Source organism: Falco punctatus (genome assembly GCF_963210335.1).
Source record: "Falco punctatus genome assembly, chromosome: 1".
NCBI classification, from domain to species: domain Eukaryota; kingdom Metazoa; phylum Chordata; class Aves; order Falconiformes; family Falconidae; genus Falco; species Falco punctatus.
The window spans coordinates 75,132,737-75,158,391 of NC_137580.1; the positions used below are offsets into that span (position 1 = coordinate 75,132,737).

General features: G+C 40.1%; 1 protein-coding gene across 1 annotated transcript in view; it reads right to left on the reverse strand.

The window, feature by feature from the left end:
• MMRN1 (multimerin 1) overlaps nucleotides 1-25,655 on the reverse strand; it is a 68,228-nt gene that overhangs the window by 17,929 nt on the left and 24,644 nt on the right. The window contains exons 2-4 of the mRNA XM_080400983.1: nucleotides 9,646-9,765; nucleotides 7,297-7,403; nucleotides 1,794-1,892 (exon numbers count right to left, since the gene is read on the reverse strand). Coding sequence (XP_080257109.1) covers nucleotides 1,794-1,892; nucleotides 7,297-7,403; nucleotides 9,646-9,765 — 326 coding nt within the window. The remainder of the gene's footprint in view (nucleotides 1-1,793; nucleotides 1,893-7,296; nucleotides 7,404-9,645; nucleotides 9,766-25,655) is intronic.

A 25,655-nucleotide genomic window follows, 5' to 3' on the forward strand; every position in this document is an offset into this window, starting at 1 on the left:
TAAGCCCATATGTGTACTCTCTCCATAAAAACCTGTGGCAGTCTCACTTCTGACATCCTGTTCTCCCAGCATGCATGAACATCCCAGCACCAGAACAGTATATTGACACACAGAGACCTGAGAACATAATTTGACTTATTATTTGGTTCCATAAAATGTTTTCAGATATATACCAACCCTGTGAGTGACAATAACACCATAGTGTTATAATCATCAGCTGATGATTATACAAAAAGTCAGCATAGACATCTGTAATCAAAGCATCGACAGATTCAAAAGAAAAGGGAGGTAGTAAGAATGTTCAAGGAACATGACTTGTTTCCACTGTCTTTTACATCTTGTCCACCCTCTGGGTCCTCACTATGTAAACTCAGGCTCATTTGACAGTGTGTAGAGAGTATTGCCAAATAACTTGCATATAATTTGCCACCAAAAATTTACCTGACAAGTGCAATGTCACTCAATGCTGGGGAGTATATCACAAGAAGAGAATAATTTTTTCAAACATTTTTTCCTTATTCAAGCATGTTTCATGTACTTATTTTGTTGTTATTTAAACACAGTATGCTGATTGTTAGCAGTTCTTTGAGTACACAGCGTTTTTAAATAATTCTGCACTATCAAATGTCTTTATACCCTCAAAGACACATACACGTTCAGGTGGTACAGACTGGAATATAGTAGTCTGTCAACTACTTGAATACCTCTACATCATGGCTACCTTTTCATGTTTCTTTATAGTGAGCAATTAATATTTGAATTCATAGACAATGATTGTTTCTGCTCCCACTTCAGTGAGCGTGCAAACAGGCCTGGCATGAATAAAATTCCATTCCCATGAATACTTACGCAGACAACTATGAAATTAATTTTCTGGAACATTTGTGCTGGTAAACTTTAAATCATACAGATGGTAATGGAAAATAAATATAAAGGGAAGTGAGCACCCCCAAGAATTCTAGAGACTACGAGGTGGAGAAGCTTTCCATGCAGCAGTCACCTGAGGTAACTTCTCAGTGTAGATCGCTACTTGAATAAAAGCATTATTGTTACCAACTACCTCTCACAATGCTGAGGTCTGTACAAGGTTTCCTGCAAGAAAACACTGACACTATGTTCCAAAACCTTACGGTGTAGAAAGGTTGAAGTAAACATAGTAGAGAGCAAATGAGTAGCGTAATAAGAAACAGTCTCAAACATCTGTGGTATAAAGCCATAAACTGTCCCTGTGTTGCTTACATATTTGATCATCCTAGATGGAGTAACTTAAAACACACTTAAGCTGCCCTTGCTAAATTTTGAAGCATCATTGTACTGATTTTGAATAAAGCACTAATTTTTATAAGAAAATATGTAACAAACAATCACACTTTCAGATAATACAGTTAACATCACTACACTTTCTTTTGTGACCAGTGCTGGTCTATATTACTCCTGGGTTTGCTTTTGGATTTGGTTTTTTTGCCTGTATTTGGGGGTTTCTTTTTTTCTGAAAATTTATTTATTTTAATAAGTAATATAATAGTTGAAATATTTCTATGCTGAATGACTTTCCTGGGTTTAGTTTAGTCACAAGACACTATAAATGCTAAGCTACTGGTACCTTTAGATTCAGTTTCTTCTACCTATCTTTATCAGAGAAGCATACTGCTGAACCATGACTGCTAGAAACTCTAACGGTTCGTTCACGTCCCTTCAGCAGACAGTTTTTTCTCAAGTTATTTTTGGAGTGATCTTAATGAGTCACATGGTCAGCAACTGGGCTAGAGGTGATAGCAATCACAATAACCGACCTGGCCCACTGGGGTCCTGATGAGCTCCTGGTGTCCTCTCACTGACACTGACAGTTCTGCTGCTTTCAGCCTGGTTGCTATGTATAAGCGATGGTTGTTCTTGAGTTAAAAGAGGGAGAGAAAAAGGAAAGTGTGTGAGTGAAACAAGGAACACAACAATCAGGATTCCACAACACTTGCTTTGTCTATTCTATACAAACTTTATCAAAGCCAAATCAACTGCTATGATTCTTGTTATCTGCTTAGTCCACCTATAACACAGTGTAGAACCACACTGATGAGACTGTGAATGGTTTTAAAAATGGCTTCCTGAGGCTGGCAGGGGTTGGTGTTAATACTAAAATGTCATACCTTGCCCTCTAATGAACAGAGTTTTGGAATCTCCAGGGCTAAAAATTATATAGGAATACTTCAGTTCAATATAAAATACCAGTACAACAACAACACAGATATTGTCAGCTGTAAAATTAATTTAGTTTTAGTACAGCTACAAAATCAGACAGGTTTGTCAAAATCAATATTTTATTTTTTTACTTGTTACACAAATCTTCAAGCATGGAAATCTTCCCAGTAAAGGCAACAGTTGCTACATTGTTGTAGCACCTAAAAAAATAAAACCATTTCAAAACATAATCAAATTCCAACAAGCATCTTGCAAGATTTGTGACTGGTATGTACATTAAGAAACTTTATGAAGGTGATAAGTTTGTAAATATTTTCTCTGGTCATGGCAGATGGGATTTTCTGTGCTTATTTTACTTCTCAGCCCAAAGATCCCAAAGCTGTTTCCAGAAACCTAGATTAACATTATTCTTTCAATATTACAGCTGGGGAAACAGGTCCAGAAAAATAAAGTGCCTTCACTCACAAAAATTAGGGAACAACTAATAGAATAACTGGTGATTGAACTGAGATTTCCACCTTCCTGACTTACTCCTCTAGTCATTAGGCTTAATGGTGGTGTTTTCATTTTGTTATTGTTTTAGAAAAATGAAATATGTACTAAGTAGATTGCAAATTTGCTAGTGTACATTCATAGCAATTTTATATGCTTGCTCAGTTCATGAAGCATTTTGAAGTAGATGTTGTTCCAGCTAGAGCACATCTGAGGAATGCCAGTCTTTAGTACAGTACACACAGAATAATTTGGGTATGGTGACATTATTTTACAGTTCAAATATTAAAACCTAGTCTGGCCATACTGTGAGTTTCCAAGGAAACAGAATAAAATGCTGAATCAAGAAATTCCCTATGTTTCATCAGCCTCTTAACGGTGTATATGAGGATCAATAGATTACATTTAAGGATGATATAAGGTGGTTTATGTTGCAAATTAAGGGAGGGGGTGATGTAACAATTAGGACAGGAACTCAAAGGAAATTATCGTATGGACCAAGAGTTCCATAGAATTTATTGAAATTGGCTGATGAATACGAAATCCTCAAATAGTTATAATTTCAATAGCTTCAGTCATCGTTCTGTAGCATAGTTATTGACAGGAGTTAAAATACTTGCATTCAGCCCAATTCATTACACAGGATTTATCAGGTAGTGATGTGATGATATAATCTATGACAAGGGAGTCAGTTACTTGCCTGTGATAAAGACCAGCTGATCGATGTCCTTTAGTTCTTTCAATTACCCATCTTTCTGTTGCTCTAAATATATTCACTGCCGGTGTTAGTGCTACAGACACCGGATATTTTTTTTTTATGCTATCCATCTTACCTTTCATCCCCACTATTAAATCAATTGCCCCACTCACAGCTTAACATTGTAGAATACCCAAATCTTTACAGTTTTATTGGTTTTAGAGTTTCAAGGATATATATATTTATCACCATGTGCTTGTCTTACTCATGCTTTAAACTGTTCAGATAACTTAATCCCTGTAAGACCCAGGACATAGTATCACTCTTTTGCAGCAAACCAGCAACGGAGAAAGCCCGTAGTGCATTGTACTGCCTCTAAAAGCAGCAAGGACTGTAGCCAGTGATGCAGACACAAAAAAACTCACCCAGAGAGAACACCTCATATTGTACAGTTATTAAATTTCATCACTGTATAGGAAAGGGACTTCTCATGCAGCATTAGAAATGCAGGGGTTTCAATTTGTGAAAAAAATTCAGAAGAGTCGCTGGCAATATAGCTTCTCCTATATCATTCTTCCAGTGTGGTTCAATCCTTTTCCAAAGAAACCACTCTGACACATATGGTGATTAAGTCTTACGTGCTCCTTGGTCCCACAGCTGAGATTCCCCATCCTAGATGCTGTATAGCAGCAGATGTGATGGGAGTACCAGACTGCAACTCTAATACATGCACTCTTCAGGGTAGAAATAGCCATCAAACAATTTACATTTGAGACCTTTCAAAAATTGGATACACTATGCTCAGTTTAAGCTAAAAATATCAAATAAATATCAATTAGATTGCTAAACCCACCTTATACAGGCCATTTACAATAACAAAGCAGCACCACAAAAAAAAAAAAAAAAAAAAAAAAAGGCAGCAATTCAAAACGCTGAGCAATAAGCTCTTCCAGTTCCTCCAGGAGCTTCAGCATTTCTGAATATCAGGTAACGCACACAGGAATTTAACATTAGGCTCCTATCATTGAATATATTGGCCTAGATGTATAATTTATTGTCCCATGTATTTTTAAATACACCATGCAAAATGATTTCAGGGAATATTAAAAATATGGAAATTGGATCTTTTTCTCTCAATATATTTTTGATGAAGCGGGAGTGGCTGAAGGTGAATCCCTGTGGGGAGTTTGATAGTTTCCTCCCATTCCTTGTGTTTCAACGCGAATTGCTACCTTTTGTGTCTGCAGCTCACCCCACGCAGAGGCTAGGACTCACTCCTGTGTGGAACATTTTACAGCCATCTGCTGGAGAAATCCCATTACTACCCTGTGAGAGAATTCAGTGCTAACAATGGCTATGGCATTGTCAGCAACTATGAGAACCAGCCGTTTGCTCTAAACCGCAGCCACGGTAGATGGAAATGAATTTATCCACATTAAGTCACCTCAGCATCACTCCACAGCAAAGCTGAACTCGAACACAGCATGATCTACGTTTGAAGATGCGTCTTCAAGTTCTTGAAATAATTTGTGACCCAGAATATAGTGTTCAGGGACCATATGCACATGAACAAACTGGGATTTCTTCCCCTCAGATGTTACTACACACACATTGCTTTCTCCACCTTAAGGATGAAAAGTTAAAATAAAGCTGTGTTTAGTAAAATGACATGAACTTTGCAACTCAGAACTTACAAGCCCTTTTATTTTAGCAGCTTTGCTCCCAGTTAAGCATTTGATATTCCCAAATCAAAATGATGATGTTTTATTTGTTGAAGTGCCCACATTGCGCTGTTTCATGAGACTTTAAGAAATGTCTACATTTTTCCCTTCTTAAAAAGTTTCTTGTAAAATTGGATTTTCCATACTGGACTAGGATCCATGTCTCATCCAATTTGGTCCCACATGGGAAGTAAAGTTAGAAATGGTGATCTGAACGTGTCTCTTTCCAGAGGCTCGTCTGTCTCACTCGCTACATTACCTTGAGAATCATCTGTAACCAAGCAGTTGCAATGAGGCTACCAAATACGGTTTACAGATGTCTAGTAATAACTATCAGATGTTGACAAGAGTTTCCTCCTGCCTAGACTACCAGACTGAAACAGTTATGTATGATATCACTTGGTTTGAGAGAGAAGGCATTTTTAATTGGCATTTGCTATAAGCAACCCACGCCACGCTAGAAGTGCCTTCCCAGGATCTAAAACATATTGTCAGAATAACCCACCCAGTTACCGCAGCACAGAAACCCTTCAATAACAGCTCTGCTGTTGAGCAGATCAAGAGCGGAGAGGCCAAACAGAGGGCTCAGCAACGCCGGAGAGCCCTGGTCAGAGCTTTCAATGCCTCTCCCTGTGCCTCTGCAGAAACAGAGTGCCTGAGGACAAGGCTACTGGCTTCCCAACTGTTCAAGTTCATTAGCTGACGTCCCTTCATGGGAATTGCGTAAAACAGACAGGGCTTGTGCTGGTGGTCTGCTCCTCATGGGAGGCGGGATTCCAGAAGCAGGGAAGAAGAGCCTTTCTGACATAACACCTTTCATCCCAATCTCTTTAAACACTTCCACCAGCATTAATTAATTAAATACCCCAATGCCCCTGTGAGATAAGTGTCATCTCAATTTTCTAGATGGGTAAACTTGGATATGCAGATTATAAGTGGCTTCCCCAAGTTATTCAGCAAGCCAGAAGAGATTTGAAAATAGAGTCCAGGAGATGTAATTTCAAACCCACTCCTATAACACTTGACAACATTTTCCTTTATTCTTATTTTTACACAGACACCACTACAAATTGAGTTATACAGCTTTTTTTCCTGGTCAATGCTTCCCTGTTGTTTTGATGCCATTTCAATTTTATCAGCTGTAGCCTCCCCCTTCAATAAGCTTTTTTTAATCTATTTTTGCTAATGTTTGCATTTTTTAAAAGCAAACTTTTAAAACGTCTGATCTGTGCTCACTGGACAGCCTTGCTGACTGTGTCCCATGTTAATATCCAAGGCCACTCTCAGCTGCACAGGAGAGAATTTTGCACTCACTGAGGCCCTGGTTCTTCAGCATTGAAATTTCCCTCCTGGATGTGAATATCAGTGATTTCTCTTCATTCCTCTACATTAATTTTTAATCACAGCCTCTACTTTACTACTGCTGATTGAATTCCCTACCACATCTAATGCCCTTTCTTGTAATACTCATTCATTTAAAATATGTATGCTGATGCCATATCTTATTTTTCAAGAGCTGCTTGTTTAAGGCCAGCAGCGAAGAAACAGCTATTAAACAGTTGTTAAAGTACAGTATGTTGCAATATGTTTGATCACCAGGGCAGAGGTAAAACACTATTCTGTCAAAAAAGGGTACGATTATACAGGGATCATGTGTAATACTAAAATTCAGTCACTGTGGAAATGAACAGCATAACTTCTACTCCATTGAGAGGGAAACAACGTTAATACATTATATTATCATGCCTAAAATATCTTCTTAGAGCCTGAAACTAAAAGCCAAAAGAGTCACAGTGCTGTAGATCAATTTTACAGCAAGTATTCAATAGAGGACCTGGATATAATATCCCCAGCACTGCGATACTCAAAAACTAAAAGATCAAAAGTAGACACACTCTGTATGTTAGCTAAAAACTCTGTATTTTAGCAAAATGGAATAAGGCTGAAGTTTTTATGAGTTTCATGTAGACTGGAGGAAAGGAAAGGACATTCTGCTCAGCTGCTCTGGAAATTCATGTGCAGGGAAGAGTCAACATCCCAAACCATTTTAGTTTACCGACCATTTTTGCTGGTTTTAAATTAACAGTAAGGACTGTATTGATTTTCAGCAGAGCCATTTGCTTGCAAATCAGATTTCATTGTTTTCTTTCATTAAAGTGAATAGTTTCAAATCCTTACAACTCTACTCACCTTTGGGTTGGCAGTTTTGCCCACTGTACCCAGGACAGCACTTCCACTCCAGTGATGTTACTATTTTATGTTTGATTCTGTAGGCTTGGTGTGTTGTTGCTTGGGACCTGCAAAACAAGAACATTTTAAACCTATTTTAGGTAACCAAACAGGAGTTGTAGGATACCTGTATAACTACATTACATTATCTTACATGTCAAATGTATCCTTTCATTAACTGCTTGAAACTGTAAGTGAAGTCTAACTAGTTCGGTGTTTCAATAGCAATCACAGTCTTAATATTGCAGCCTTCAGATCATCTGCATGGATTTTAAAGGAACCTGATATCTATTTAGTGTTGTCAGACTTCCTCCCTAAATATCTTATTCAGTAGTCAAATACTGCTAACTTTTATGAAAGATATTTCAATTAATATCCACTAAACTGGACAGAGTGAGCCAAAAATACAATTGTGATATAACATTTTCTGTGACATCAGTGAAAAAAAGCATTCACAATTAATTTATGCCATGTCAGCACATGTTTAGTGCACACTGGAAGCCCTCCATTCTGATTATTTTAAGCAAGATTATACAAACATTAATCCAATAAAGTTGATGAAAGGAGGGTATGGCTATGTAATTGTGATGCCTCCGTTACTACTGTTACAGTACGCAACTGCAGAGGCAGCAGCAATTTTGTTTGTGTTCCAACACATCCTGCACGTCCCTAGCTACCAAACTACTTCTTTTAACTTTCTTTACCTCATGGAGAACTCTGTTTAGAATGAGTACGCTGCAGTAGGGCATACAGAAGAAACTACAGCAAGTCTATTTGCCTCTTTTAATATGTTAAATTCAAAGTCTGAATAAAAAGAATATTGCACAGTTCTGCTAGTTCCTAAATACTAACATAAATAACACCTCAAACTTCAGAAAATGATAAAATGGTTACAGAACTGTTTTGGACATACAATCCCTGTCTAAATCATTCCAGAAAGTGGGACAAATGTGAAGGCTGTTGGATAAAAAATTATCCTCCAAATAAACTAAAAAATGCCACCTCGTTTTACCCTGTAGTTAATCTTGTCACCCCTTCACGTGGGATGTAATATTATATATATTAAAATTCATAGCAGCCGGCAGGAGCTTTGCATGTGTCCCCAACCAGGTTTGCCTCTGAGAAATGGCTTTTTCAGCAGCAAGGCTCAATAAAGATTAAGGTGACTGCCAAGAGAGTTCTCGGTTATTTTGCTGTATGGATGGTCTTATTAATAATAAAACTACCGTATTTTGCATTAGCATAATCCATTCCTGAAAGAATACATGGAAATGAAGTGTCCATGAAAGGAGTTAATCAGGAATAGCCATTTTAAAAATAACTCTCCACATAGACAAGCCTCAGAAAATATTTCTAGTAGAGACTTAGTTACAGGGGCAGCACAAGGAGCTATTTTCCCTACAAAAAAGAAATCAGTTATTGTGAATCTTCTAGCCTGAATTAGAAAAAAAATGGCAACCACAGGGCCCCTCCACAGTTTTGCAATACAATTGTTTATGTTTCAGAGTTGTTTATATTTCAGAGTCACCAGATCCTAAGGAATCCTAAGGATTCCTGGTTTCACCTCAAAGCTTTAAGCATGTTCTGCTGTACCATCTAGAGGACAATGCTCAGAATGGTGAAACTGACTTGTAAGAGGCTTTTGAAATTTTTCAAGGGAAAATATATGTTACAACCTCTGTTTTGTTGGTGCTGTTCGAGTTTGACATTTTCCAGGCCCATGCGTTAAAACCCAATTTAATTTACTACTGAAATCTAATGTTTGGAGAATACAATGAGGCACCCAAACCACAAAGGATAAACTGAATATGTTTAACAGTGTCATTATTTACAAGTTGTATCCAGGCCAATTACTTCTCTGGGTTCGTTGCCTGACCAAAGCTGTGCCAGAAATAAGTGTCCAGCGGGGAGATAATAAAAATATTTATACCTCTGGGGGGAAGCCTTTTCCTTCAACAGTGCACAAGCCTGGGAAACTGCACAGGAAGGCTATTCTTCCCCACATGTGCTTTAAAGCTTTGTACATGTGCACCTTCCCTTGCCATACTCTGGAAGAGGGAAGCAGGCAGTGGGCTTACTTGAAGACTGAACTAATTGGAGGGTGCCGCGATGAAGGCATGCCAAATCATGAGCCTTTACACTTGCTATAGGGACAAGTCATGAGCTTTCATACTTTTGATAAGGACACGTGACATGCTAATCTGCTCTCTCCTGTTTTCATTTTCATTTCTAAAGTCATAGTTAAATTAATTATGCATCTGGTGATAATTAAAATACTTGCAAGTACTCTTTCTTACTAGTTCTACACACCTCTGAGCACAGGATCCAATATTCCAAGTACAAGGCTTTGCTCTGCCTGATGAGAAGGTTTCCAGGTTGTCCACTACCACTGTAGGTAAGAGTCTGGTATGGACATAAGCACACCAGTTTCTGTTAAGATATAGAAGGTAAATATAATTAATAATACAAATAACATTTCCCACAATATGATGATATATGATACTTAAAGAGGAAAGTTAAACCCATAATTTAGGGATAGGACTAAGTTATGAAAATTAAGTTTGATTTCTCTCAGACTGCCAATGTAGTCTTGGGCAATTACTTAGTCTTCATGCTTCAGTTAAGAAAACAGACAATAATTTCGCTATCTCTACATATATTTACATTGCAAATTTAAATTTTCCTTTGTAAATATTTGTGGAGCACCAAGTACAAAGCAGCTCTTCTAGACTGCAGTAATGACAGGTCTTAAAATGCATCTACGTTTCGGACTACAGAAACTGTTTATCCAGAACTCAAAGGATTGTCTAGTAAGGTTCTTAACCACCCATAACTTTCACTTTATGGATAGACATTTCTGCCCCTCCTTTCCCCAGCAATACCATGAGTACATAGAGACTGTTTTGCAACACACCTTGAGGTCAGAGGCACACACAGCAATAGCGTGATAGCTCCACGCTCACCTGTGCCACTGGTTATCCACCCAGAGGAGGAAGTCACGTACAAAGTGATCAAACTTGTTCACTGCAGCACAGGACATAGGAGCTGGCAAGTGCAAGGATGGGCTTGGGTTTTTTAAAAAGGATTCTAAGGGGGTTGCAAGAAACCACAAACTGTTAGATCAGGCTTTGGAACCAGGCGACTTGATAGAAGCTAAAGTGGAGAACAGAATTAAGCAGAAATTATAAACTGAATAATGGCTTGGGACAGATTTCTACAGGGAAATTTTGCCTCAGAAAACTATTGGCATTCTTTGAATCAGAAGCAGGTAGATAAAGGAATGATTTTCAGAGTCTTTGGCAAGGTCACTCACCAAAAGCTGTTGGGGGGGGAAGCAATCTGTCACATACTAAAAAGGATAGATCCTGTTATAGATTAATAAGCCATTAATTCAGAGAGGTGAAAGACTAGGTAGCTTTCTCAAGAAACAGTTTATCAGAAGAATCCCACATGAATCTGTAATAGACATTATATTCATTAATGAGGGGGAAAGCAGGTGAATAGGGAGATGACAGAGATATACAGAGCTGTATGAAACCATTTTGTGTAGTAACCTAAAGCTCATCTCGAAGAATTGCAGAAATCTCATGGTACTGAATTTCCAACTAATTAAGTGCCAGAAACGGGTCTTGTAATGCAGAGTCAGACACAAATCAAGACAGGTTTTACAAACAATATGACTACCCAAGTTAACTATCATCACGAAAAAGATCTTGAAGTCACGATTAGATCTTTGAATATACCAATTTAGTATTTTGCATTAACTAGTGAATTAAATACATGACATTATTAGGGAAGGACTAAAGAACAAACAGAAATCACCTACAAATAAAAGATGAAGAGCAGGAGGGATGAGAAACCATTGTCTCATGTTTTGCTGCTAACCTTTGCTTCTGGTTGTAGTAGTTCTGCCAGCATTTCATAATCCAATATGGAGATATATATATATATACATTTACCCCTGAAATCAGTATCTTTTTATAGGCTCCTTACAGTGGAAATCAAAATACAATTAAGACCAGATTAGTTCCATTTACTTAAGGGTATTCATGCCCTTAGTACAGATTCACACTGCTTCAAACAGGAACAATGGCACAGAACACAAAATAATATCATTGTCCGTCCTTAAGTGATTGCTTTTGTCTGCTGAGATCCTACCAGTGCACTTGCATTAAATTCAGTAGTTCTTTACTTGGAAAAGGATTGCCAAGAAAACAGCAGGATAAGCTAGGAATTAAGATGCTAAATAAGGCCAACAGGCTGAATCTCATCATTTCTGCTGTCAGTATTGTGGTGCTCCCTCATACAACAAGTATTGTTTAATCGATGAATAATGCGTTTCATATAAAATGGGGGTTTACTGAGTCTCTTCGATCTGATTTTGCTCACTCACTCTCTACTTCCTTGAGAGTTTTCATTGGGATAATATTTCTTTTTAATTGGGTATAAAAAGGCTGTGCTTTTATTTGATGCTTCCTTTATGTTCTGACTCCTCTTGCTATAGCCTTTTGTCTGTGAGTATAAATTAGAGACTCTGTGAATAAATATTAGCTAAAAATTAAATGCACCTCTCACGCATAAGCTTAAAGACTAGGTACTCTTCTCACTACCTCTGTGGAAACCAGGAGCAACTCTATGCAAGTGTGAGACTCAAAATTTGGCAGAATCAGGAGATTTAAGTCTTTTGAGTTTTGCAGAGGGATCGTAAAGTTACTTACGCCACTTCTCTGTTTGGGGTATATGGGTCCTTTACAGCCTCCTGTACCACAGAGGCTAGCAGTAGTAACTAAATAGTAATGACACTTGCAGCTAAACACTACCAACAGTTAGCTAGAAAGAGAGCTTGTAGCTCACAAAGAAGGACAGGCACCCCGCCTCTTGCCAAGCCCTCAGGAGGAGCAGAACATGGCAGGGTACTTAGCTCCCATACAAGGGCAACCAGGAAGCGAGCTCTTCCACAGGGCTTGTTTGCCAAGCATTGGGGAGCAGCAAGAAGAGAGTTTCTCCCTAACAGAAAGTGAGTCAGGAGGGGAAGGCCAGCCACACAAACTAGGCACTGACCTCACCAGCAGCATACAAGTACCACAGCACCAGAGACAGGCAACCAGCAGTAAGGAGCCAGGTATGGATCAATCACCAGCCCACAGCAACAGTCAAGAAGGTACTAGGTAACAAGTCAGACCCAAGAAGACTGCTAGAGACAAGCACCTTTAGGAGGAAAACAGCCTCTAGCCTGGGCTTAAATGGTGCCCTGGCCCATGAGTGTGGGTGGAGGTTTCAGGTGAGGTTGCTTAGGGTCATCAAGGCTTGTTACCTTGCTCAGGGCATTACCACTGAGCTCCTTTTTCACTACAGGCAGGAGGTCTTTCCCATTTCACAGCTGTAGCAAGGGCTCTGGATATTCATACCTAAGATTAAAAACTGGGGTTTTTTTTCTCTGAATTGTAGCCCAGAGATTAAAACAAAAAAAAATCTCAGTATATGAATGAGATGCTAAAAATTTCTTAACACATGTAGAAAGTGATGCTGGGCCAGACTGAGAGTGGTCTGTTCAGGTGACCTCTGACTAAGCATGGTGGCTTGCTTATGATTGAAACTTGGTATAGAGAATGTAAACATCTAAATTCATGAATAACCCTCGGCAATTAAGTGAGGGTATATAATGTCTGATCAGAAGATATCTGTAGCGGTAACACCACCTCAAGCAGTTTTGCAGCACCACACCTCTTTTACTGTTGTGTATCAGCTGTCTGGAAAGTGAGGAACTAAGAGCTAACACCTGGCACAGCTGGGTGCTAAGCTTACCACCTCTGCAAATCCAGAACCCAAATATTGGAGTCTGATTTTATTTCTGGGCTATAGTGAGGTTAGGACTTGAGCTCGTGGCTTCCTAGCTTGTGCTCTAGCCTTGCATGCAGACCTGACAGCTCACCAGAGAAAAGGAATAAGCAGAAGACATATAGCAGTGTTGTCAATGACAACCTTTTCTACAGTGCACATGGTTGGGGTATAATTTTTGGTAATTGAATGCCATTTTACATCTGAGCAAATGTGGTCAATGAAAAGATAAAACAATGAAAAAAGGCATAAAAAGCATAAAAAGCAGTTGTAACATACATTACAGCCCTGGAATGCAGAGAGTGCAGTTAAACCACTACTTTTTGAAATTCATCATGTGAATCCACTAATTATTGTTATTATTGAGGGTGGCTAGCTTCAAGGTAACAGCTATTGGAACCTGCCCGTTTGGAGGTGCCCTCCAAAGGAAAACATGGTACAATACATTCCAAATATATCAGTTAAGTACTGCTTTTGTTTTTTAAAGATAGTCTGAACTCAGCCTCTGGTCTACCAAAAATTTAACTCAACTTGAGCAGATTGTTTCTATTTAAAATATTTAAGTCATTCTTAAGCGACATGAGTGCAATGTCTGAAGCTGTGTTTCTCACATGGCCCAGCAATCTTTGATCAGGCTAAATTGGAGGAAATATTCACAGCAAAAGAGCCCCTGGTGTGATTCATAATTAGGTTTACACTACCAATAAAATAAGCTCATTAAGAGATGTTAAGAATGTAAATATAATTTTGAAATCAAATTGTCTGAAAAAATGTAGATTTGGAAATAGAAGATGAAGCATGGCGGAAGAACTATGACAGGCTGTGTTAATGCAAAGGCAGAACAGAAGGCAACTGATTTGCATAACAGGACTTTAAACCTGAAAATCCTCTTTACCCTCCATGGAATAATATATTCCAGATCAGCAACACAGGCTTCTAACATGCAGATTTTGTTGAAAGCTGCAGAATCCTGGTGTTTCTTTTGCATTGAGCCTGGTTTCAATCAGGAAAGCTGTATTTAAAAATAAAACAAAATCCTTGCAACGTACAACAGAAATCCAGCCTGGAGAAAGTGGTGCAAGTCCCTGACTGGTATGAAGCCTATGTGACAGATTTCATCTTCCTCTTGGCCAGGAAATGCACTGGTAGCAAGGTGAGGGAGAGTACTGAGTCCTCAGGCCTTTGAAAGAGTCTCTTTGCTTGTGATATTTGCAGCAGTATTTCCAGTTTGAATCAAAATACTGCTACCTCAGCTCTGCATCAAATGTGGTTTGACCATATCTGAGAAGTAAGGCGTAGTACAAACAGCAGCATTTGTTTCTTTTGCAAGCAATAAGCATGTCTACTCTGCAGCGTTGGCAGGCCCGAGTCCTCTGGCTTTTATGGCCATTGCAAATTCAAAGTCCCGAGCAGCTAATGGGCCGTGGAGCCTGCCCACAAAGCGGGAGCAAAGCACATACAACTAGCAGGGCATTAGTGGGACCCAGACAGTGCCTTTAAGCCTGTCTTTAGCTTTTGGGATCCTACACATCCCATAGAGTTTATTCAGACCTTGCATTAACACCCCCTCAGAGAAGTTTTCTCCTCTTCTGCTTACACCAGTTCTGTTTCTTTTCCCACAGAGAAAACGTTCTCATGAAGCATTTCTTTGTTTCCACAGTCGGCCAGAAAACAGAAAGGATGCAGCCTGGAGACAGCTGTGAAACAGAAGTAGCTTTGGGGTAATTGTGCGCAAGGAGTGCCTGCATGGTGTGCATGGCATGAAGCCCGGTGCCCAGCCTACATGAGTACATACCAATAATACGTGTATTTCCCTCAGCTGGGGAAAAAAGCTGATTTCTGACAGATTACCGTAGTGTTTCTGACAGATTACTGTAGTGTTTCCCTGTGTTCACCTGACTCATCCTCAGTGATTTACATGGTATCACAGTTTACATGGCCTCATGTATGGGGGTATATATGGTGTGAATTACTGGCCAACATCTTGCAGCTTCAAAGGGATGCAATTCCCTGCAAAAAGCAACTTTCCCATCCACAAAATGAAACTTTGTGGCTTATGGAAACCAGCCCTGCGATGCAAGTAAATAGGTAATGTCTTAGTGGTAGTTATCTACTTATTCTTGATCCAAGCTTTCATAAACAGCAAATGCAGTTTCTTAGTTGACTGTGCAGATTTCTGAAGCTGGAGAGGACTTTGTAAGACGAAAAAAACACCTCACTTGGTCTGAGGTAGCTGTATAAACACGTGCTGTCAGGCAGATCTCTGCCTCCCCATTCAGGGGACACTTGAATCCCTAAACCAGCGGTCCTCAAACTACGGCCCGCGGGCTGGATACGACCCCCCAGGGTCCTCAGTCCGGCCCCCGGTATTTACAGACCAAGCAGCGGCAGATGACTGCCTGCCACTTCATCCGCGCCGGCCCCCTGGTTAAAAAGTCTGAGGAGCCCTGCCCTAAACGCATCGCTTCACCGGCCTGTTGCCTGCACGCTAAAGCCCTCGGTTAGCAGGGCTCATGCTCCGCCTCAGCCCCTCTCCGGCGGGCCTAGCCCGCCTAAGCTGCTCGCCCCACACCCGCAGCAGCGGCGGGAGGTCACCCCGCCGCCCCCCGCGGGCTGCCACTGCCGCGCCACAGCCACAGCCACCGCCGTCATCTGCCTGCCGCTGCCGCGGCTCGGCGGAGCCCTCCCCCCGCCCCAAAGCGCCACCGGCGGACAGCCCTGCGGTGGGGCGGTGGCAGGCGCTGTGAGGCGGGGCGGTGCTGTGAGGCGGGGCGGGCGGTGCTGTGAGGCGGGGCGGGGCGGGGCGGGGCGGGAGGCGCTGCCGGGCGGGCCCGGCAGGTGGCGGCCGTCGCTCGCGGAGGCGGGAAGCTGCCGGCGGCGGGTAACGCGCCGCGCGCGGGGCTGTGTGGGCGCGTCCGTCCGCGCTCGCCGCCCGGCTGGCGCCTGCTGAGGCGGCCGTGCCCGCCGGGGCCGGGGCCGTGCCCGTGTGCGCTCGGGTACTGCCCACAGCGGAGCTGGCACCAAAGGCCAAGGAGAGCCCCGCCGCTTCTGCTGGGCTTCCCGGGGGTGACTAGAGAGGGCGGAGGGCAGCAAAAGAAAACATATGTGTTTAACTCCGAAGAAGGAGAGCAGTGACTGCTTGCTGCTGAAGTTGTCTGGTCTGTGATAGGATGGTTCTAAATACATTTGCAGTCAATGGAAGTGTTTCCATTTAACATCAGCAGGCTTTGAGCCACCCCTCTTGACGCTGCGATACCCAATGTTGCTGAAAAGTGAAGTACAATTTACACTAACAGCAAAAATTTATCATTTCCTTCAGATGAGAAGGCAAGTAGAAGCTTTTGGGATTGCAAGCGCCCCTTCCACAGCACATTTCCGCTGTAAACTCTTATTTGGGAACATTGCCAAGAAAACAAACAAACAAGCAAACCCTCACAAAAACTGCCAGCTACCAAATATCAAGTATATCCATACAGGATTGCTTCCACTTGCTTGTAAGCGCAGATCCCTGTGAGTGAGTGGTCCTAAAACTGCTCAAGAGCAACACTGGTAGTAGTCGGGCCACAAAGGGTATAGATTTTGTTCTGCCCCTTTCATATTATATCTGAAAATGAGTTATCTTCATCTGTGAGTGAATTAGATCACCTGGCTTTTAATAGAAATGCTATTGAATCAGCCTGGCTGAACATCACTGAATCATGAAAATGAGATTATCGTGTTGCTGAAGGAATACAAAAGGACCCAGAGCTTGAGCTGTTGTTAAAGTCCATGCACAGCTTGGTGGTTAGGCCTCATTCACATTGTATGCCATTGATTTGTATTGCGCAGAATAGTTTATGCAATACTAATCTGGATTCTAGACATTTTCATTTTGTATTGACCTTTACACCTCAGCAGTGGGGATGTGGAAAGCTGCTACAAGCATCTGGAGCCAGCAGCTGCCTTGCGAGGAGAGGCAGAGGGATCAGGGCCTGTTCCGGCTGGGGAAGGGAGGACTTTGATGACACCTCACAGCAGCCCCCCAGGCCCTCCAGGGAGGCTATCGAGAAGCTGGAGTTAGGCTATTCCCAGCAGTACATGGCAGGACAAGAGGCAACAGGCCCATATTGAAACAAGAGAGTTTCAGACTGAGTATTAGAAACTTGTTTTCCCTGAGGATGTGCAGGCAGTGGAGCAGGCCCCAGAGAGTCTGTGTAATCACCAGCCCGGAGCGTGGAGCTCAGTACCTGACTGGATCAAGCCTGGAACAATCTGGTCTCATCTCACACCTGTCCCTGCTGGGAGCAGGAGGTTGGACTAGTGACCTCCAGAGATCTCTTCCAACCTGAGATCCTATGATTCTGTCTCCTTTGTGTGATATGATTGTTCTTCTGAATACAGTAGATTAAGTGCATTCATACATAAAAACATAATGACATAGTGTGGAAGAAATCCATTTTTTCTATTATTTTTTTTTCAGCTAATATCTTCCCCAGTCTGAAAGACTGTTACATGAAGATAAGAGTATAGGCCCTGAATTTAGGTTGTATAAAAGAACATTGCTGTGATACATTTTCAATTTGCTTTAAACAACCTGCCAAGTCTGGATGAGGAGAGATAATGTTGATGGACGTAATGTAAACACTGAGATTATAAGGATAGCAAGCACCCTCACAAGGTTTTTTACTATTGCATGGGAGACCAGGTTTTGGTTTCAACAACTTCCTTTCAACTCCACTAGGTGACTACATAGACCTCTTACCTTTTTAATACTAGTGATACAGTAAATTCTGTATCTTTATATGAACATCAGTCATCCTTCAAAAATATAAGCTCTAGTTCAAAGAGAAATTATAAGCCTGAACCAAAATCAGTTAATTTTTTTTATGTTCACTGCTTAGCTTCTGCTCTGAAGTGTATGAATCTCAGCTGAAATAAAAATTCAGTACTCACTAGGGACTGACCATAAACAAATCAAATTGGGAAATCTGTTTTACATGCTGATTGGAATGTAAAACCAGGACAGCCTCTGAAAATTGCATTGAATATGTAATATAATATAGTATGGGATGATAAAATACATTATAGGATATGTTTTTTGCCCTGAAAAAGAGCTGCCTTGTTGACATTGAAGTATCAGGTGGGGGGAATTATACAATTTGTTTAATGGTTTTTTTTCAGGACTCAGGGTCTTGACATTTTGTCCTGTCTGTTACAAAACACAAATTCTACTCTCATCATTCATTTCCTTTTTCTGTATTTACAGTGCTGAAGCCTTGGACTGTGAACAGCCTCTTTGTCTCATCCAAGTTGTTATTTACTGTTTTGACCAATTTTGTGTTCTACCTTGTGCTGCAAAAATTAATTCACAATTTCCACTTACCTAGGACTGTGCTGATCTATTTTAGTATTTAAAATGTCTTGTTGTGAATAACATCAGGTTTTTTAAACCTTATCTCTCTCTCTGTTCAGAGCCCTTCAAAACAATCAAACTTTCCCACAAACAGAACTGAGATTTTTGAGAAGATACCCATTAACCTGCTTTAAGAATCATCTGATAAAACACATTTGAAACACCAGAAAAACTCTCTTTCAAAAGGGTCTTAATTCTGCATTTTTTCCTCTGGAATATAAATGTATTTTCCATCGTCTAATTGACCCAGAGTACACAATTCATTTAAGGTAGTTCTGGTCTAGTTTACTGTTAGTGCTTCTCAGATGACTTTCAGTGGTACTGGTTTTCATTGGTTTGTTAGTCGTTTTGTAAACTACAGAAAAGTAGATTGCAGTATGTCAGCAATGGCCTCTCCGCTGTGAGAAATACTGACACGCACACACAAAAAAAAAGCCTTTTTAAGTGACAAAATTAAAATGTTAAAAAAGAAGATCCATCCCAATTCCAGGGGTGAATGTTGTTCTTTAATCTCTTCATAGTGTTATTCTGGGCAGCTTCTCTTCTCTTATTTAGCTTCACTAAATAGTCAAATGCCTTGCCCGTTGCTTTGTACCTTTGTTACTTACTCATGCAGACCTACTGCTTTATGCTGTCACTGATGGATTTCTTAGGGGGCTCTTGAACAAAAAGGATCTGAACCAAAGTCTGTGAAATTCAAGGTGATTTTTTTCTGAGACTTTTTCTCATGACCTATGGTGTTACTTACCAGGAGCGTAATACAGAATGGTTCCTTTGAGATGTTGCAGAAAATTGTCTTTTGAAACACTTGCATTCTCTAATTGGCAACACAGATAATGCCTTTGGAAAACATTTGGGGACACCTTGCTACTGTGCTTTTGCTTGCCAAGTCTATTCTAGGAATTAGTGTCAGTTTTCTAAAATATTGATTATATTTAGATTTGTAAGAACGCATCTTTTCTGTGCAGATTAGAGCTGGTGTTTCTGGTGTACCTTAAATGAAATGTTCCAAAGAGTCAAATGTTTGCAGTGGCTGGGAAGTAAATGGTTACACTGTGTACAGTTTGTTACAGTAATCCTAATCTATGCAGAGGGGTGAAGAGACATAAGTAGGGATGGAAAACTGTCTGTTCCTAACCTTCGCTGTTCCCATAGCGAATGAAACAAAGAGCAAGAATAAAGATAAACATGACCATTAATGCAATAGTTGGTGTAACGAGATGAACTGAAACCATTATTACAGTCACTAAAAATTTCATAATTCATCTGTATAGTAGTGCCTTATCTGAATCTGATCACAGAAAAACTAAATAATCAGACTTGAGAAGATAAAAAGATGCTTGGCTTTTTGTCTTTTATAAGTACTTTGTGAGTGTCTCAAAAGCAACCTGGGTGGAAATCTGGGAGTTTTTTTATTTCCCAGTGCTATGTTTCCTGTGCTACTGAAAACAGTCTGTCATGACTCTGCCTAGCCATCATTACTGAAAGGCTGTCTTAGAAAACCACAACTCTGGATTGTGTTATTTCCTGATTTTTTATCTGGTTTCAAGAAATTATTATTTTATCATCTACACAACAGAATTGTATGGAGATGTGTTTACCATTTCTTCTCTCCCTGAAAGACAAAAATATCCTACAGGGTCTCTCTGGGAAGCAGTGCATGCTGAGTAAACCATCACAGCAATGACTCCTTTCCACCACAGTACTGGATGTGATTGTAAAGTGACCACCACATTGGAGCAAACAGATTCTTTAATTCATTCTGTGCATGAGAGATCAGAAGTGGAAAAGATTTCCTCAGTGCACAAGGTATAATAGCACTAACACAAACAAAATGTCTGTGAATTGCATGGACCTTGTGCAGCTTTTGCCTTGTACCAGGACTGCTGTACAGTGTGCAGTAGCAGCTAATCTGCACGATGCAGTAAGGTATTTCACTACTTCACTCCAGCAGTCGCAGTCATCAATTAACTGTTTTACTTCTGTGCTCAGCAGAAGACACCAGTCACTAAATACTTGTGTTACATTTCTCTTTGGACGGTTACATTTTTTTTGGTACCATGCCACATGCATCATTATGGAACTGCATAATTATGTCATTGCCCCACTTATTCTGTGGATAAAATAGCAATAAAGTAGTGAACACCAGCACTTGAATGAACAATTTGCTTTGGTCTTTAGGACTGCAATGGGAGTAACACTGCATTCAGCATGTGTAGGAAAATTAGATTATGGGCTTATAGCCAAGTGTCAAAAGTACGTTCAAGCTGCTGCTGAACAGGAGGGGCTCATCACAAAGGTCTTCTGCATGACTGGAATACAACATTGTGAGGGCAAAGCAAGCACTACTTGTCAAACATCCTCTGACACTTAGCCACCAAGACAACCTAAGTACCAGTGTAAGAGGTTCCTTCTTCCAGGTCATAATGAATATACCTAGTGAGGCAGAAACCTAAGCCATGCGTGACTTTATTTATTGTAAATGCACAGTGATGCAAAATCTAAGAAATCAATTCAAGAATTGTTCTCTCTGCTCTGCTAAAAAGTGACACGATTAAAAGAGACTGTGAACCTTGCATTAACTAGGCAGTTAAACCAGGTTTCTACACATCTTGTGTATTTGAACCATCTGCTGAGATCAACTATTCATTTTTATTTGTCAGTGCCCTAGAAATTCTACCAAGCTGATACGGGCACAGGCAGTTTCCAGGGAGAAATGCAGAGGTCCAGTCATGAGAATGAAATATTTCAGCACTCCTACCACATTTGACAGCTAAGCAAATCTGTCCCTGGTGCTGACTTTATTAAACCCTTTGGTGCTTAGTAATAAAATACTGTTACCTCACCACTACCTCAGGTAATGGCAGAGAAAGTCTATGAAGACCCTCAGTGGATTCATGGTAATTGGAAAATGTGTAATATACACACACTAAGAGAAAAGAGTAATGCAGAACCGTCAAACAATGTGAAGATACTGTGGTTAATTTACAGCCTGAATGAACGTCTCACGTATTCAGGAGCTGCCTGGAATGGTAATTAATAAAATTGGGTTCAGAATGGAAGGATGAGTGTGCTAGTCTCAGAGATTTGCCTCAGACTTGCTCCATAGCACCAGTGTTACTTAAGCTGCTTAATACAGTGAAATACTTGCTATTGCCTCTCTCCACAGGTTAAAAAAGATGTCTCTCACGTGAACTCAATTGGAAAGAATGTATCATCGATTTTCTTCTTTGATACCAAATTGATGCTCACATTTAATGTCACTGAACTTGGGAAAAACTCGTGCTCTGCTGCTGAAGCACAGCTCTGGTTTTCTAGCATGTCTTTATTCATTGATAGGGAATCCAGGAAAATTTGAAGATAGGTAGAAATAAAAAAAAAAAAATGTGTTTGTTTGTAGAGACATAAGCCTTACATTTCAGAGTTTAAGTCAAATTCATTATTTTATTTAGAGTGAAGAAAGGAGCTTTCCTTCAGCTCAGGCCGTTCCAGATGTGCTTCCTATGAAGTTTTGTTATCCTTCTGAAAGTTTGGGTGCAGGCCATCCTGGAAGCAGGGATAACTCACCAGAGAAATCACTCTTCTGAAATGGTTTGAGAGCAGGTAGCTACAGAATCTATGTTATGTCCTCCTGTACTTATTGTAAGGTTAACTATAAATTGTTCCACCTCACTGTGACAGAACAGGACTTCATTACATTTTAACTCCAGGAAGAAAAAGGAAGAGTTTAGCGTTTTCAGAGATAAGGATATGACCAATATTTAACACGTAAAATACCACACCAGGATGTAATATAAAGAGGCTCAAAGACAAGCTTTGCCTTATTAACAGCAGGATCTTGAATCTGGAGCCTTTAGCCCTACTGACTGTACTTCTCATCAGGTAACTGCCCCCAGAAGTTCTCCTGATATATGAAAAGCCAACCTGACACAAGTTTTTAAAATAAAGCCATAGTCTTTGTCAATATGCTTTTTTCAATAGGAAAAAAAAATACTAATTTATTCTGACAGTTCTAATAGTGCATTTCTTTCAATAAAATGAAACAGAAACTTGCTACAACCCTGATGGCTCTTGTGGGTCTTACTCAGCCTGACCAGCCTGACCTGGGCTCTCCACCCATACACCCTGCCCATGGGCTCAGGAGCTCCAGTGAAGTTCACCCCAGGGTGACATTGTACCTGTGCCAATCCTGACCAGCAATCTGACATCCTGGCCTGGCTTTGGCCTTGCCCTATCACCATGGAGCTGCCCAGTGATCACTGGGCTGTGTTTTACCCTGGTCGCCGTCACCAGGCCCGATCCTGACTCCCTGATTTGACTTCCCAGCTTGATCTTGGCACTGCAGCATCACGACAGCTGCACCTGGCAGTTTCGGCTCTGAGGTGATGCTAGCTGCCATATCTGGGTGTGTCCTTCATGCCACACTTGGTGGTTGTCAGAAATACTCTTCAAGGTGCAGACTTTTAAAATACATTAAATATTTCCAAATCATGCTCTTCTGACATTTTAATGGGAATTTTGCAAAAATAGAATGAACCAGAACATTTTTCTGATCTAGTTCTAGTATGCATATGATATGTGTACAAAATGCTGTCCTCGGGAAATCTAGGGTACAGATAGCAAGGGAATGATCTTTGTAATTAAGCCAGTAAGGTACACAACCTCCTTCAGAAAGGGGTATTTGGGTAATTAAGTTTATACAATGGGCACATATTGTACCTTGTGGGTAATCTGACAGCCCTGGAGACTCGCTAGCAAAGTGCATGTATTGCTATTTTAAAAATTGTAAATATATTAAAAAACAAATGCTCGTTCTTGTTTTGTTTTCCTTCCTCTTGTCTCTCCTTGACCTCTCTCTATTGTTTCTTCTATATGGAGCCTCTTAACATCACTATCCCTGCACATATGTTAGCACAATGGGTTGCCATAAAGAATTATGGAGTCATGCAGTTCCTACAAGGTCACTCAAAAATTCAGGTTGGAATACAGACTATAACCAAAGAGTTGTTTTAATTCAAAGTAAATTCAAAAAGCAAATCGTGCTTCCAAATTTCCTCTGAGGTAGTACATTTTACAGCTATGAAATCTGCTATTGAGTCGTTCATGCTGTGTTCAGGCATTGCATGAATAAACCTTTAAGATAGCTGTATGTCTTTATTGGAAGTTTTACAGCATCTCTTTCACTTTATTTGCAATAAAGATGCAAAAAAATTTTTTTTGAAAAGAAAACACATGCTAGAAATTAATTTAGAGTATAGTCAATAACACCTGCAGATAACTAAAAATGCTTGCCTTCTTATGCATAGTTTCTCAGCAGCAGCTTTCCAGGTGTTTCACAGCAGTGATAGGTAACATTGAGTACACCAGACTCGGCATTTTTTCTTGACTTTACTGAAAAAAAATATAGTCACAAGTGACTTTATTATTCATCCAGGTCTAATTCATAGGGAAAGGGAAAAAGAATACTGAAGTGACTCACTTAAGTCACAATCCAAGTCAGTGGCAAAACTGAAAGAAAAGCTTAAAACCGCCTTATCTGATTGTAAAATACACTTTTATATGGTAGGAAGAACAAGGCTTGTAACACAAGAAACTTACTGTGGAAAGGATCAAGCTGTGCCTAGAACAGCAGACATTTGCTAGAGAGGCTTTGTAACCCAGCAGTTTGAGAAAGAGAGTGGGGATTCAGCATTCTGTTTTATGCTGGGGTTTCATGCTGCTACACATTCCTGTAACTTTGATATGCAGTCCTAGCTTTATCACTAACTTGCTCAATGGACTGAAAAAAAAAAGACCTTTATGCATGTGGCACAGCAGGTTGCTCCTCAACCGCTCATGAAATAAGGTGCTAGCCAGTACAAGTTTTTCTTATTTTGCCTCTCTGCAGCAACAACCCCATCCCATTATGATCAATAAAATATGAGGCCTTGTTCACCACAGACTGATTTTTTTTTTTTTTGCTTACTATATGTATCTTATGTAAAAGGTTAGAAACAATACCTGCCAATTGACAGAGCTTTTCTGAAGGTTAATTTCACTGGAATACTATTGTTGAAAAAGGCTAGAAAGCCAAAGACTCTAAGGTTAGCGTATGTTGCAACCTGTTTTAATGGAGATGCAGTTATCAGCTTTCATGTGAGAAGACAACCCATCTAACTCAGGTTAACTCAGACACTCTGCCAAACACCGTAGTAAGTCATAATGGATGACGTTCACAACTGAAGGAGTACGCTAGGAAAGCTATGTGGGAAACACAGTTCCTTACTGTGGTACCTCTTCCAAGCAGAGGCAAAGGACTCCTTTCCTTTGGGTCTTTGTGCATTATTTCACTTATGCATGATCCCAAACATGCTCAGGTCAATGGGAATCTTTTTTTTTTTTTTTCTTTTTTTTTTGAGATGAAGGAGCATTAGCTTTCAGCCACATACAGCAAGGTAACTGTAGTATTTCCAAGGGGTGATTTAGTCTCGGTGTGAATTTAAGCAAAAGTGGTTTTCCTCCTTTTGGATGCTAACATTTGGGCAAGTACTATGAAGAGGAGAAATCTGTATTCTGAAAGCTCACTTGCCATAAATACTGTGGAAAACCAATCCTCTGTAGTTTTCATTTTCTACCAATATCTGAATATATATATCAGCAATTAAGTGAACTTTGCAACATCTCCAAAGTCATTATTAACATCCCCATTGAGAACTGAAGATGTTGGGGAACAAAGAAAACTTCCAGAGCTATAAAACTAGACAGTACTATTTTATACACTCTGTTATGCATAGCTGTTATATATTGAATTATGCGGTTCTGAATGCACATTAAATTGCAATGCCACTTTTCATAAGTTTTTATCACAGAATAAGGTGTTTCAAATTATCAGATCAATGCATTTTGTACACTTAATTGCTTGTATTTTCAGCCAGTGGAGAAGTTTACAAACACAATCATTTTTTAATAGATTCTAAATGAAAAAGTGCATTCACAATTTCATTTACCCACAAGAAAAGAACAACAACAACAACAAAAATCAGCAAAAGTTTACTGTGCATAAAACAGGGAGACATCTATTATATTCCTTTCCTACCAGTATATGATAACG